The sequence below is a fragment of the Malaya genurostris genome, chromosome 2 (assembly GCF_030247185.1).
Source record: "Malaya genurostris strain Urasoe2022 chromosome 2, Malgen_1.1, whole genome shotgun sequence".
In the NCBI taxonomy this organism is placed as follows: domain Eukaryota; kingdom Metazoa; phylum Arthropoda; class Insecta; order Diptera; family Culicidae; genus Malaya; species Malaya genurostris.
In genome coordinates, this window is record NC_080571.1 from 337,852,892 (window position 1) to 337,866,540 (window position 13,649).

General features: G+C 39.1%; 2 protein-coding genes across 2 annotated transcripts; one reads left to right on the forward strand and one right to left on the reverse strand.

Annotated features, from left to right (window-relative positions):
• Positions 1 to 440: 440 nt before the first annotated feature.
• LOC131431723 (zinc finger protein 512B-like) lies at positions 441 to 1,144 on the reverse strand. Its single transcript, XM_058597586.1, has 2 exons — positions 1,094 to 1,144; positions 441 to 1,017 (listed from the first exon to the last, which is right to left on the reverse strand). The coding sequence occupies exons 1-2, from the start codon at positions 1,097 to 1,099 to the stop codon at positions 484 to 486; spliced, it is 540 nt and encodes a 179-aa protein (XP_058453569.1). The 5' UTR covers positions 1,100 to 1,144; the 3' UTR covers positions 441 to 483.
• Positions 1,145 to 2,929: 1,785 nt separating this feature from the next.
• On the forward strand, positions 2,930 to 3,636 carry LOC131431725 (mantle protein-like). Its single transcript, XM_058597588.1, has 2 exons — positions 2,930 to 2,977; positions 3,049 to 3,636. Exons 1-2 carry the CDS (start codon positions 2,972 to 2,974, stop codon positions 3,592 to 3,594), a joined length of 552 nt encoding a protein of 183 aa, XP_058453571.1. The 5' UTR covers positions 2,930 to 2,971; the 3' UTR covers positions 3,595 to 3,636.
• Positions 3,637 to 13,649: the final 10,013 nt, after the last annotated feature.

The window sequence follows — 13,649 nt, forward strand, 5'->3', positions numbered from 1 at the left end:
TTCTGTTTATTCTGTTTATTCTGTTTATTCTGTTTATTCTGTTTATTCTGTTTATTCTGTTTATTCTGTTTATTCTGTTTATTCTGTTTATTCTGTTTATTCTGTTTATTCTGTTTATTCTGTTTATTCTGTTTATTCTGTTTATTCTGTTTATTCTGTTTATTCTGTTTATTCTGTTTATTCTGTTTATTCTGTTTATTCTGTTTATTCTGTTTATTCTGTTTATTCTGTTTATTCTGTTTATTCTGTTTATTCTGTTTATTCTGTTTATTCTGTTTATTCTGTTTATTCTGTTTATTCTGTTTATTCTGTTTATTCTGTTTATTCTGTTTATTCTGTTTGTTCTATTTAATCTGTTCATGTTGTTTCTTCTGTTTATATTCTGTTGTGTCAAATATTAATTAGAAACGCAATGCAGATAACTTTTCCAAATCGTTCTATATTTATTCAGTTCATTAATCATAACATAACTTTTTCCACATCCTAAAACAGACCCCAATGCTTCTTGTGTTCCTTGATGTGAACGGTCACTGGAACTTGCTTCTCGACGTACACCGGTTTGCTGACGTACACCGGAACGGGCTTCTCAACATGAACTGCGTACGGTTTTGGCACTTCGACGTATTCCTTCTGGACAACTGGGACCTTGACTTCTACTGGATATGGAACTGGACGATCAACGTGGACGGGAACTTTCTTCTCGACGTAGACAGGGACATTTTTCTCCACATAAACTGGAACCTTCTTCTCGACCGTGACTGGGTATGGGACCTTCACTGGAACTGGAACGTGCTTCTCAACCTCAATCGGATACGGGACGTGAACGTTCTTGGTGATGGTCTTGGTTACGGTTTTGTGGTCGTAGTGATCGTAGTGATTGTCGTAGTGGTGATCGTATCCGATGCTATCGTGATCGTGACTCAGATCCCAGAGGCCTCGCTTTTCCTTCTTGCTGGTGGAATCGTCGACTGCCGCACAGGATGCGATGGCCAGAGCCATGGACAATACAATGAACGCCTGCGAGAGCAATTATGGAAAGAAGTCAAAAATTATATGTCGAATTATTACAGATTATATGATCACCGTTCGTTACCTTCATGTTGGATGCCTTCGTCTGATTGAACTGCACACTTAACCGGTTAGATGATCGCAAGCAAGTGATATCTTTCCGTAAGTCTGCCGATGGTTTTTATACGGATGAAAACGACAACGATTTCAAGCGAAACATTTTCCAGCCTAGCCGATTTAATCTGTTTTTGCTGTTACAGGGTGAAGGTCGTCTTGCGTTTAAAGTTCAGATGATAGCAACTAACAGACCGTATCCAATTCCGCCAACATCACGCCGCGTGGGTTAAAGTTACGAAATTCTCTCGACTTTCATTTAGGTGCTATCCAAAGCCTCGGAATTGGGGTTGGAAAAAATCTTTCTTCGATAAACAGGAAGTAGATGTTCTTCGTTCGTAGCGAAAAAGCTAAGATAAGCACAGATTGTGCCAAAATAAGGAAACTAATTTTCCGCTAAACTGATAACAATTTTCATCCCAACTTGCTTTCACGCGGAGGAAAAAAGGATAAAAACTCTCGAAAATGGGTTCCAATCTTTAGCGTACCTCGTGTCATTTCAGTACGGGTGTGATGATTTGGCTAATGGCTCTACAAACTCTTCTTCAGCTTGGAAGTTCGCATCTTTGCGATAATGGAATCGTTTCGTTTATTTCTTATTACCAGGCAAATCACCGGCAAGTGTTTAAGATTTTGCGACCTTCGAGGATTGAAACTTTTGTCTTTTGAGTAAGAAAAGTGAAGTGTACTGAAAAATTACGATTAACGACACTTTCTTGCCTATTCCATTCGATTAACCTCTGCCCTAGTGGAAATTTTATACTTACTAAACTCGATTAAATCACCGTACAAACCAGGGCAAGCAGGAGTTTGCGCCTATCTCATTACATATGTATAGAAAAACCATCATCAAAGCCGATCTGATAGATGCGGGCCAGCAACAAACAGCAAACTCTCTGAAACACAGTCGCTGTTGCTGCTGCTTCTGGCATTTGTCGGGAGAAAGTAAAGCCTAAAGCCAGACGACTACATTTATTTTCAAAGCGATAAAAGCATGCCTCATCGTGGATCGCAACCCTGCGGCGGCCAGGAATAAATTTGCTTTCCTCTCCCTCCCCCCTCATTTTCCCGGAAAGTTTTGATTCGGTGAAATTGCCACTGCCCCATCCGAAAACCGTTCTCATCATCCGCAGTTTGCATTGCGGCAGATTGTTTCCCTGTTTCTTGACGGCGGTTCCCCGTATGCTCGAGTGCCGAAAATGGCTTTATTAAATACAAATTTCATATCTATTATTACACTCATCCCTTTCAGATCCAATTATAGCGACCTTTTTTCGGGGCTGCAGAACATTTTCCCCAAACCTTGATTCCGGCGAAAAATAACTGCAGCTTCTTTTCTCCCCCTGGCTTTTGTCAGGAAAACCAAAGAACAAATTACATCTTCCTCTTGACGGGAAAATTGTTGATTCAACGACTCCAACCGCATCCATCCTTTCAGTCAGCCAGATCGGAACGGCAGGAGCATCCCAGGCTTCCCTCACATTCCGCAGCAACCAAACCGCACGTGGAATCGGTGGTTTTCGGTTATCCCTTTTCGTGGCCTCGCGAGTTGGTTATCTGCTTCGAAGGCACCCAGCAGGAGAGCAGCTGCTATGGACATGCAAAACCACCAATTTTGTTATTGGCCTTATCCGAATCGACATCACCTCCACCTTGAATTTTGTCAAATGGAAACACGATAATTCGAAACTGTCGTGAAGCAGAAATAAATGAGGATTTTCCAATTCGTCGTTCGCTTTTGGAGCTTGTTGACTCAAACCGTATAAAAGCCACAGTTCGGTCAACCGAAAGTTATCAGTCGCTTGCGATCATCTCATCGATTACGTTCAATCAGACGGTAGCTACCAACATGAAGGTAACAAACTGTGACCACTCGATCAGTACCCAATTAGCAAATTACATTACTATTTTTCGACGGTTTCATAGGCGTTCATTGTGTTGTCCATGGCTCTGGCCATCGCATCCTGTGCGGCAGTCGACGATTCCACCAGCAAGAAGGAAAAACGAGGCCTCTGGGATCTGAGTCACGATCACGATAACATCGGATACGATCATCATTACGATAATCATTACGATAATCACTACGATCACTACGACCACAAAACCGTAACCAAGACCATCACCAAGAACGTTCACGTCCCGTATCCGGTTGAGGTTGAGAAGCACGTTCCAGTTCCGGTGAAGGTTCCATATCCAGTTCCAGTTGAGAAGAAGGTTCCAGTTTATGTGGAGAAAAATGTCCCTGTCTACGTCGAGAAGAAAGTTCCCGTCCATGTTGATCGTCCAGTTCCTTATCCAGTAGAAGTCAAGGTCCCAGTTGTCCAGAAGGAATACGTCGAAGTGCCAAAACCATACGCAGTTCATGTTGAGAAGCCCGTTCCGGTGTACGTCAGCAAGCCGGTGTACGTCGAGAAGCAAGTTCCAGTGACCGTGCATGTCAAGGAGCACAAGAAGCATTGGGGTCTGTTTTAGAATTTGAAAATGTGATTTTAGAATTGTTGAACACAAATTGAATAAATGGAATCATTAATTGCTCAATAATCTGTAATTGGTTTGTTCCGTTTTGTTTGCTTGAAGGTTGGGATATCTAGCTTAGTTTTAAGATCTAGTGCTGAGGATTGATAATTAATCTGTTTTTATATCACTCATATTGTTATGTACAATATTGTTGTATTCTTCGAAATTCTCTAGAGAGAATCCTAACAATTTGTTTGGGCATCAATTAGCTAAACTTGCACATTGGCACAGTTTTTAGATCGGTGTAGTCATCTCTGAGAAAACGAAGTGAGTTCCATTGTATCAGGTACTACCAGAAACCAAAATCTTGGGACAGATACAAAGCTAAAGTCAATTCTAATGGCCAGCAGCTAACACGATAAATTTTTTTACAAATTTATTTTTATGTAAAAGGCCACTTTTTTCTATCATTTATTTTACCCGATTTCAACCATTTTGAATTGAATTCGATCCGTATCTGACATCCGGTTCCGCTACTACATGTGATGAGTAAAAAAATCAATTTCACGACTCTTTTTAAAAACACGAATAAAGCCCTTTGAACCAACCATTAAATTCTTAAATTGTGCGTGTTTTGTTAGTTGAACTCACGTTTTATCTGTTTATTTATTCATCGTCTTCGATTAAAAAAATATCGCACAGACTCAATCTAATTCTAACTCTACTTCTATTCATCTATTGAAAGTGTTCTTACTAATGTTAAAATCTAAGTGGTTATACTACTGTGAGCAAAAAGTAGTAAGACTTTCTAATTATATTTTACGCGGATACCTTATTCGTCGAATTTTTTTTCTTGGTCTAGGCACGTCAAAATAGTTATTTGTATTCAGTACTAGCTGACCCGTCGACTAGCTGACCCGTCGAACTTCGTTTTGTTCAAAAATTATTATTTTAGTTTATGTTTTCGGACAGCAGAATTGTTAAACTAATTACTAAACCTACCATCCACGAAATTCGACACACATTCGCTGAAAAAAGAATTATCACCAAAAATCAAATGTGAACATATGAAATACTTCTGTTGAGCAAAAATTGAGCAAATCCACAGATTGTTATCTTGTCTTTTGAATTAATGCACTGAACAGAGACCCCACTTAATGGCTTCGACATAAAGGATATAAGGTGTCACGTTTTCTCTTCCAGATGTGATTCTTGCTTTCGATAATCGATAAAAATGCTAACTAACCAGAATTTTGTTTTGATAAACTCGAAACAATGTTGAAGAGTTTCTCTTCTAGAGTTGTTCATTCGATAGAGTACGATATATTTACAATTTGTATTTGTATTTAGTAACCAAAAGTTCGTAAAAAAAGATTTAGCTCAAGCTGAATACAGAGCATTCTGAACAGTTCATTTTTAAGGAATTACTCATTCGTGAATGTTCACCCGACAGCACAAACTTTGAACCAGTTCCTTATACACTTTTAAGCAGCGAGAAAGTTTTCTCAAAACTTGTTTTGTGGAACTTTTGATTACTTGGAGAGACGACGCTTAAATTTTAATTTGATATTGATCTTACCGATTTGAACATTCTTCACAGAACATGATATATAAAATGGAAGTCTCAATTTGTTATGGTAATCATCTTGAACATTGATATATAACCGCCACCTATTGTGTGCGCTTAGTATTATCTAAACCATTATAAAGAAAAATGCACGGAAAATCTCTTAGTTTGACCTTAGCGCATTCTGATTTGTTCAACTCGCGCTCGCGATGACCAATACTATTCATCTGAATCTATTGAACACAATTTATCAACCGGTAAATGATATCAGAACATTTTCTCCTGTCTACAGCGGTTTTCTAGTACAGTCATGCATTCCGTCATTGAGTCATTTGGCAAGCAGTAATGTTCATACCAAATTAAGCACGTGGCTCAGAATGACGAATCTCATGAATCAAGTATGCATGTGAAAACTTTACACAAAACAACTCGTTGCGCGCCAAAAGATTCTTTCAACGATCTAGTATTCCTTTCTTCGGTGGCCAAATACTTATGCAACTCGTCCCGCATAGCGTTTTGGCTACCTGGGCAGCCATGGCCACCAGACGGCTACCAAAATTGATTCAGTGACGGTTGTCAAATCCTATTTGACAAAACAATGTCGCCTGTATCTAAGTTAGCCGAGCGTTTTCATCTTCTCACCTTCGCTGAAAATGTTAAAGATTTCAATGTGGAAAAATTCTGGTGGATACGGTTGTATCGTTTGAGTTGTATAACTGCCAGCGGTGAGGCAGTCGGTCACCAGAATGTCTGCCAGCTATATTTTACCAGCTGGCAGCGTTTAGTCAGCCGTCTGACAGCCATGCATATGCGGGGTTATGCGCCAAACACCAATCGATGATCTAGCAATCATTGCCGACTTTTTCAGTGGAAAATTCCATTGTCCATACAAAACAACTTAATGGATTTTTCCCACTTTTCCTGCAAGTTTACGAACGCGGTGGGGGTAAAAACTGATGAAACAATAAAAGAATCATGTAAATTCGTCCATCCATTCGAATTTCTGGTGCCGAAAGGTTCAGAATGCTGCAAAAAGGCCTTCGGTGATAATTGTATGTCACGAGGGAATGTTTTTGATTGGTACAAGTTGTTTAAAGAAGGTCGAGAAAGCGTAGACGACGAACCACGTTCGGGACGGCAGTTTTCTTAGATTATCGTTGTAGACGATGTACTCCGAATTCTTTCCGACCGGCCAAACTGTCAACAAGGAACACTTTTTTGAGTTTTCTGCTTCATTTTTGCGAATCTTTTCGAAAAAAGAGGCCAGAATTATGAGCCGAAAACTGTTGGTTTTTGCCCCACGATACTGTACCATCGCATACTGCATTAATTCTTCGTGATTTTTTCGCTCAAATTCAACCAATATTGTTCTGCAACCACCGTATTCGCCTGATTTAGTTTCGTGTGACTCCGGGACAACCGTTCTGAGTAAATTGAAGACATCAAACCTGAATCGCTACGCGCTTCCAAGGCTACTCCGGGAATTGCTTTTAACAACTCTTTCGAGGATTGGAAAAAAACGTTAGCACAAGTGTATTGGGGCCGGAGGGGATTAGTTTGAGGGGGGCGAAATAGATTTTGAAGAATGAATAAAGAATTTTGAAATTATGAACAAAGTCTTATTATTTTTTGCCCACAGTAGTAAACGCTACTGAAATGTCGACTGCCAATATCGAATGGATTGTTTTGTCCATACTGCGTTTGATGAGATGAAGGTCGGAAAAAGTCAGTTTTCCACAGCAGTCTACCAGAATCGTTGAAATCTGATTTAGCCAACAGCAGGGTAGAGTCCATGTTGTGTGATAGCAAATCAAATATGGAAAGTCGCTGCTAGAAAGACCGATGAAACTCTTTTTATCCGGACAGCGTTCATAGTATACTCGAAAACAATTGGACATCGTACTCGTGCAAAAGTAAGGATTTTTTTTTTTTTTTTTTTTTTAATAACTATTTATTGGAATATGAGTTAAAATTAAATTATTAAGATTTAAATTGGGTGTTCAGCCACAAGTGGTGACTTTTCAGCCCTGTTATATATATATATGATTTGGTTATTACCATGAAGACATCATTTGCTTCCGCAATTCTGAGTTTTTTGTGTAGGGAAAATTCTAAACCTACTTGTATTGTGTAATGGGGAAAAGGAACTTATATACTAACTTACTAACTAATACAGAGAGCGAATCGATTCAATTGAAGATTGCATCGATTTTTGTCGGAATTTGCTTATAATATTATGTGACATTACATCTAATGGTTCTATATTTGTGAGTCTGTGTAACTCATTTGTACTAAACCAGGGAGGACGCTTCAGAATCATTTTCAGAATTTTATTCTGAATCCTTTGAAGCGTTTTCTTCCTGGTGGAACAACAGCTTGACCAAATTGGTACCGCATAAAGCATGGCTGGTCTGAAAATTTGTTTATAAATTAACAATTTGTTTTTTAGACAGAGCTTAGAATTTCTGTTTATAAGAGGATATAAACATTTAATATATTTATTACACTTTGCCTGGATTCCTTCAATGTGATCCTTGAAAGTGAGTTTTTTGTCATACGTTAAACCTAAGTATTTAGCTTGATCAGACCATGTCAATTCCAAGCCATTCAATTTGAGAATGTGATTATTGTTTGGTTTTAGAAAAGAAGCTCTTGGCTTGTGAGGAAAGATAATTAATTGCTTTTTGGCTGCATTTGGTTTAATTTTCCATTTTGACAGATAATCACTGAAAATATTTAAACTTCTTTGTAGGCGACTGCAGATCACTCTTAGATTTCTACCTGTGGCTAACAGACTTGTGTCGTCACAGAATAGCGATTTCTGACAACCAACGGGTAGATTTGGAAGATCAGAAGTGAAAATATTATACAAGATTGGAGCTACACTCGAACCCTGCGGAACACCGGCTCGTACGGGTAGCAATTCAGATTTACAATTCTGATAGCTAACCTGAAGAGTACAATCAGTTAAATAATTTTGAATCATTTTGATCAAATAAATAGGAAACTGGAAATCAGACATTTTTGCTATTAAACCTTTGTGCCAAACACTGTCGAATGCTTTTTCTATGTCTAGAAAAGCAACTCCAGTGGATAACCCAGAAGATTTATTTGATTTTATCATGTTCGTTACTCTGACAAGTTGATGAGTAGTTGAATGTTCATGACGAAATCCAAACTGCTCTGGTAAAAAAATTGAATTCTCATTTATATGAGTCATCATTCTTAACAAGATAATTTTTTCAAAAAGTTTACTGATAGAAGAAAGTAAACTAATTGGGCGATAACTTGATGTTTCTGCTGGGTTTTTATCAGGTTTTAGGATAGGAATTACTTTAGCGTTTTTCCATCTTTTTGGGAAGTAAGCTAATGAAAAACACTTGTTGAAAATTTTAACCAGGAGTCTCAAGGCAACATCGGGAAGATTTTTAATAAGAATATTAAAAATTCCATCATTACCAGGAGCCTTCATGTTTTTGAGTTTCCTAATAATTGATTTAATTTCATCAAAATTCGTCTCAATAATGTCATCGTGTGATAACACTTGGGTTGAAATATGATCATACTTCAGTGAGACTTCATTTTCAATAGGACTCACAACGTTTAAATTAAAATTGTGGACACTCTCGAACTGCTGAGCAAGTTTTTGAGCTTTTTCACCATTTGTAAGAAGTATTTGATTTCCTTCCTTGAGAGCAGGAATTGGTTTCTGAGGTTTCTTAAGAACCTTAGAAAGTTTCCAGAAAGGTTTAGAATATGGTTTAATTTGTTCAACTTCTTTAGCGAAATTTTCATTTCGCAAAAGAGTAAATCTATGTTTAATTTCTTTTTGTAAATCCTTAACTATGTTTTTCATAGCAGGATCACGAGAACGTTGATATTGTCGTCGACGAACATTCTTCAACCGAATGAGCAGTTGAAGATTGTCATCGATGATAGGAGAATTTAATTTAGTTTGAGCTTTGGGAACTGAAAGATTTCTAGCTTCGATAATATAATGATTCAAATTATCAATTGCTGTGTCGATGTCCGCAGAATTTTCTAAAATAGTTTCATGATCCACATGATTTTCAATGTGAGATCTGTAATCCAACCAATTAGCTCTATGATAGTTGAAAATAGAACTAATTGGATTAATTATAGCTTCGTTGGAAAGTCTGAATGTTACAGGAAGATGATCTGAGTCAAAATCAGCATGAGTAATCGGTTCACTACAAATGTGACTTTGATCTGTTAGAACCAGATCAATTGTAGACGGGTTTTTCACGGAAGAGAAACAAGTAGGATTACTGGGATGAAGAACTGTAAAGTAACCAGCTGAGAGTTGATTATGAAGTATTTTACCATTACTGTTATTTTGCCTACAATTCCACTGGACATGCTTAGCATTTAGGTCCCCTATTACGAACAATTTCGATCGATATCTTGTAAGTTTTTGCAAATCGCCTTTAAAGAAATTTAATTGTTCGCCGGTGCATTGGAATGGCAAATATGCTCCAGCGATGAAATAAATTCCATGAATGGTTTCAACTTCGATTCCCAAGCTTTCAATAACTTTAGTATTGAAAGAAGGTAAAATTCGATGTTTAATTTGCCGTTTGACAAAAATGGCAACTCCACCACCAATTCCAGTAAACCTTTCAAATCGATGAACCACATAATGTGGATTACTTTTCAATTTTACATTTGGTTTAAGAAAAGTTTCTGTCACAATGGCAATATGAATTTTGTGAACTTTGAGAAAATTATAAAATTCATCTTCACTCGATTTCAAAGATCGAGCATTCCAATTTAAAATATTCAAATAATTATTTAACATCACTGTTAAATTTTAAATTCATTATAATATTATTTGCAAATTTCCATCCGATTTGAAATGCTTCAAAAAGTGATGAAGTCGAATTCATTTGGATGATCATTTGAAAAAGTTGATCTTGTAGGTAGATCATTTTATTTTCAGTTATATCGCCTAAATCGACTTCATTTAAAGAAGCGAATGGCATTGAAGGAATATTTGTAGGTAGACTGCCATTAGAAGAAGATGATTTGGCCGGTCTACCTATTAATAAATTGTTTTCGTTAGAAGAAGAACTGCAAGGCGGTCCTGTGTTTTGATTATTTACATTAGAAGAAATAGGAGATAGATTTCTACCTAATATACCAGCATAACTGACATTAGAAAAAGATGATGACGAGGTCGATCTACCTGTCAATAAATTGTTTTCGTTAGAAGACGAATTGGCAGGTGCCTTAGAAGAATTTTCAGGTATATTCTGTAAATTTAAGGTCGTTGATTTGACTTGTTGTCGAAGCGAACGAGCGTTTAAAATTTTTTCCCTGACAGGACATTTCAAATAATTGGATTTTTGATTTCCATTGCAATTTGAACATGAAAATTTATCAGTGGTTTCATTCATTGGACAAACGTCTTTCGAATGCGATTTACCACAATTCAAACACCGTATATCCATATGACAATTTTTGGTTCCATGACCGAAGCCTTGGCAACGACGACATTGCGTTAAGTTAGCAATACGATTATGCCGTTTATAATGTTCCCAATGAATTTTAATGTGGGAAATGAAACGTACTTTTTCTAAAGTTTTCAAATTGTTTACATCACTTCGATTGAAGTGTATTAGGTAAAGTTCATGGGAAATTCCAGAGCGTGGTTTAGAAGTACCATTCGCTCTTTTTTTCATAAGTATTACTTGGGAAGGGGCAAAACCAAGCAATTCTTTTAGTTCATTTTTAATTTCATCAATACTTTGATCATTTGATAATCCTTTCAAGACAGCCTTGAAGGGTCTGTCTGATTTTATATCATATGAATAAAATTTATGAAGTTTTTCGGACAAATATCGAATAAGACGTTCGTAATCTTCCAATCCATCCACCAAGACTCGACATTCTCCTCTTCGTCCGATTTGAAATGAGACTTTTACTTCCGGGAGAAAAGTAGAAAGCTTAGTACGGAATGCTTTGAAGTCGGAAATCATCACCGTCACTGGTGGCATAGATTGATGTTTCTTCCCAGAACGACAAGCGTCCATTTTGGGAATTTTTGAAGAATTTTCTTCTATGTCGCTACAATCGGATTCAGGAAGAATCTCGTAAATATTGTTAGACGGCATAGGATCAACGGAAGGGAAATCCGTCCGTTGTCTTTTATTTTTACATTCAGATTCTATAAGATCGTGAATGTTATTAGAAAAATGTTGAATAACGGATTGTGATTTATTCCGTATTGAATTATTTTTAGCCTTAGGCTTGTTGCCTTTCCGGTTGGACGCAGGCATTTTTGAAATTAATGAAATTTTAAATTAAATTAACTAGGCTAAATTAGTCTTCGATTAGACTCCTAGCTAGCCTTAAAAAAGGCTGATTAATTTCTTAGTCACTCTAATATCACTCTTTGTATCACTTAGTCACTTAGTTAGTGATTCAGGTAGCCTTGAAAAAGACTGAAGCCTTGAATCAATGAAACTCTAGGTAGCCAGAAAAAAATTCCAGGAGCCAAGAGCTATACGCGTGCGGTGCGAACGACTGTTCGACAAAAGTAATGATGATTGATGCTAGAACAATGTTTACTCAAATACCGTTTTGGTGGCACCATGTTAAAGATCTTATGGTGTTGATTTTCGTTTCGATCCGACATCTGCTTCCGAAATTAACGGGTAAAGTGTGTTCCAAATCACATGTCATCATTTAGAGCGACGATGCTATATACGGAAAATTATTCTAAATTTGGCTCAGAACAAATTCGACTTTCGATTCGGGTATTACAGAGTGAAGTGGGTTCAAAATTACAAGGTGAAATACTATATGTACTTTCCCAGCTCACGCGCTCGGTAGTTGTCAAGCTACCGATATTGTGAACCAGCGAGTGGGACTGGCTGAACCTTACCCACTAAAACACCTTGGACATCTTGCCTCGATCCCCCCGGAACTAAGCTATGCTCTATACTTCGAGGCGGGCTGTGCTCATGCACTTCTTCGTTTGGGAGAAAATGAGCTCCTGCGTTTCTCTCTTTATCCATCTCGATCCACCTTTGGCGCCTCGACGACCCAATTCCGCTACGTCGCGCCACACTACTCGACTGATTCCCGACCATGGATCTAGCCTACACCGACGGAGAGTTTCCCCTTTTACGCCACGCGGGACACCCGAAAGAGTGTCGAGGTCTGCTTCGCGATTCCGGTTGGAGCATGGCTTCCGGTTCGCTGATGCCCCGACGACTCGAATCGGTGTTGTGGCGTCTACTCGACTAGTCCCCGGTGATGGATCTAGTCTACACCGACAGAGAGTTCCCCGACGATGGAAGTTCTCCCGAAACCGACGTTTTCGATACCCGTGTACGACCCGACCGAAAGGATGCCAAGGTAGGTCCAGTGGTTCCGGTTGGAAGATGGCGTCCGGTTCCACGACGATCCTTACGATGCTATGAAGTGGTCTACTCATCTTGTCCCCGACGACGTATCAAGACTACACCGACGAAGAGTTCCCTGACGAAGGAAGTTCTCTCGATCCGACGCTTACTCGCTGATCCCTTCTCCATATTCGCTGCAACTCCGAGAGTATCTGTGTTACCACTTTGTTTACTGCATTCCACGTGCCTTCTTCACGACACATTTTCTCGGATATATTATCCACCCTTAGGGCAGGCATTTCCCTACGTACTTCCGCAAACAGGGGACAATCGAAAATCAGGTGTTTCTTCAACATACTCACACTCCGGACAAAATGGAGACGCGGCTTGACCACACCGATGGAGATACTTCCGGAAACAACCATGACCAGATAGAAACTGCGTTAGGTAGAAGTTTACCTCTCCGCGTTGTCTATTCATCTATTCATCATCAGTCGGTGAGTCCATCTACCTTTCTCCGAACTGTCCCACTCCTGCTGCTACTTCGCCATCGAATCGATTCGAACCATCGTTCGCACGTTTCTGGTGGTTCTACGCTGATAACACTCGATATCCTCCGCCAGGGTGATGCAGATTGAGATCATTCCGGCGATAACGCTTGCTGCTTCCGACGATATTGTCCTGTAGGCGCTCGTGACTCGTACGACCATAAGCCGGAATGCTCTGTTCAGCTTTTCACGGTTCCTCTTCAACCGGCTGTCGATCATCACTCCGAGAAGTTTCAGAGCTCGCTTAGTTGAAATCGCATGTCCCCCATCTCGATACGCTGGATCGACTTGCAGTTGCTCACCAACAACACTTCCGTTTTGTGGTGAGCTAATTGTAGCTTAACTCCGTTCATCCAGCCCTAAATCGTGCTTATCGTCTCTGTCACCGAGGCCTCTACTTCTTCGAGAGACTCACCCATCACCGTTAACGATACGTCGTCCGCGAAGCCCACGATTTTCACTTTCCTGGGAAGTTGCTGTGTCAAGACCCCATTGTACATAGCGTTCCAGAGAGTCGGACCAAGAATGGATCCCTGAGGGACGCCCGTCGTCACTCGCACTGACCTCTGTCCTTCGTTCGTATTG